The sequence below is a fragment of the Nematolebias whitei genome, chromosome 22 (assembly GCF_014905685.2).
Source record: "Nematolebias whitei isolate Nwh7 chromosome 22, NemWhi1, whole genome shotgun sequence".
Lineage (NCBI taxonomy): Eukaryota > Metazoa > Chordata > Actinopteri > Cyprinodontiformes > Rivulidae > Nematolebias > Nematolebias whitei.
In genome coordinates, this window is record NC_056519.1 from 3100818 (window position 1) to 3102616 (window position 1799).

Genomic DNA, 1799 nt, shown 5'->3' on the forward strand with positions numbered 1-1799 from the left:
TGAACAAACGTGTCATGTGAACAAACGTGCGTCATGTGAACAAACGTATGTCATGTGAACAAACGTGTGTCATGTGAACAAACATGTCATGTGAACAAATGTGTCATGTGAACAAACGTGTCATGTGACAGCCAGTTACAGATTCTGCATTAAATCTTTAATTTAAAAACACACGAATCATCAGAATGACAATTGTGCAGATTTTGTTTAAGATTCATGACTTTGCAATGAGTATCTTTAATATAACTGGGCAATAAAAAGATGGAATTCTATAATAAATGTTTCTATTTTAGTTACTCGTTGTATTTTATTTTTTATGTACAAGCATAAGTACCGGTAAGTTGTATTCTTCTGATAAAAGTGAAAAAGTGATCCACTGTGCAGTTTTCTGGCACCCAAGCGTCTGCAGGTGATTTCTAGAGCTCAAATTGAATTTAAAAACAACCGATTAGAGATAAATCAGCTAAAATCAAACAGTTTTGTGATGACTGAAGTTATTTCTGGAGTCATTCGAACGCGTTACGTCTCGGGAACACAACTGTAGAACCACTCGTCTGGACCAGAGTTAAAACAATAAAAATAAAAAGCCACGACAGTTAAAATGTTCAGATTTGGGCTCGCCACAGTAAATAAACGTTTTAACATAATTTATGAAGCACTGAACCTTTATGTAATTTGTAAACAAGCCAGTGGAAGGTAGCTCTGCTTTTCTGTCATCTCAAGCCAGTTCCAGGTCAAAATGGACATTCAATAAAAACTATTTTAATTTATTGATGTTTTACAGAAAAATATAAATATTGTATTTGCAAGAGAGCAAAGAGTAGATGAGCAAACATCACCTTTACTGTGTAAACCTGCATGTTTCCTTGATTTAAGCCGCTGGGTTCATTCTTTTTAACTGGTGTCAAACATGCAGGGCGGAGGAACAAAACATGATTTCTGTTCAGATTTTATTCATCTGGACCAGTTTCTTGACAGTTTCAGGTGAACACCGAGCAGTCGGAGGGCGTGTAGTGGCTGGTATTAGTATCAGAGGTGGAAGTCAGTGAGTTACCCATCTTCTGTCCCAGGTAGGTCAGGTTGTTGTAAACCTTCTCGGCCGCGGCCAGGTGAGCCAGCGCGGCCAGCAGGGAGCCCCAGATGGCGCCGGCGCCCCGGCTGCTGGCGTCCTTCTCCCGCTCCACGTAGTCCTTGGCCCGGTCGAAGGAAAACATCCCGAGCTGGGCGAAGAAACTCTCCAGGATGGCCTGTTCCCGGGGGACGGGCCGGAGCTCGTCCACCTCCGCCATGATTCTCCAGGAAAACTCCCAGCGGCTGACGGCTATCAGGAACTAGCCGCGTCCGAAAACATTAGTAATTCACCTAAAATGAACAAAAGGTGCAAACTTTTACAAACTTAACAACTGAAGAACAAACAGTCCTGAAAAATGCATTTAATTTACCCCTAATAAGACATATTTGTTAAAAAAATTGACCTGAGTGTAGCTAACTTAGCTAACTACTTTTCCGTTCGACGCCATGTTGGCTACACAGAATGTAAATACTACGGAAAGCCGCGAGTGCCAAAAAAGACGAACCGACACAAAACTTTGTTTTAAAACCAAAAAAGTCCATGCTCAAAAATCCAGGTATACAAACCAACAATTTTCAGTCAGGTCATCTGGACAGTTTCTTTTTTTTGTGCTGAAACGTTTCACCTTCCATCCAGAAGTCTTCATCATTATTGAGCATGGACTTTGTTGGTTTTGAATCAGTTTGACATGACTGTTGACGAGGAACAGGGTCGGCACCGGAGGAGG

General features: G+C 41.4%; 1 protein-coding gene across 1 annotated transcript in view; it reads right to left on the minus strand.

The window, feature by feature from the left end:
- Positions 1 to 1542, minus strand: part of kics2 (KICSTOR subunit 2) — a 6364-nt gene extending 4822 nt beyond the window's left edge. The window contains exons 1-2 of the mRNA XM_037695689.1: positions 1476 to 1542; positions 1055 to 1362 (exon numbers count right to left, since the gene is read on the minus strand). Of these exons, the coding sequence (XP_037551617.1) occupies positions 1055 to 1289 (235 nt within the window). The 5' untranslated portion in view covers positions 1290 to 1362; positions 1476 to 1542. The remainder of the gene's footprint in view (positions 1 to 1054; positions 1363 to 1475) is intronic.
- Between the last annotated feature and the right edge of the window lie 257 nt (positions 1543 to 1799).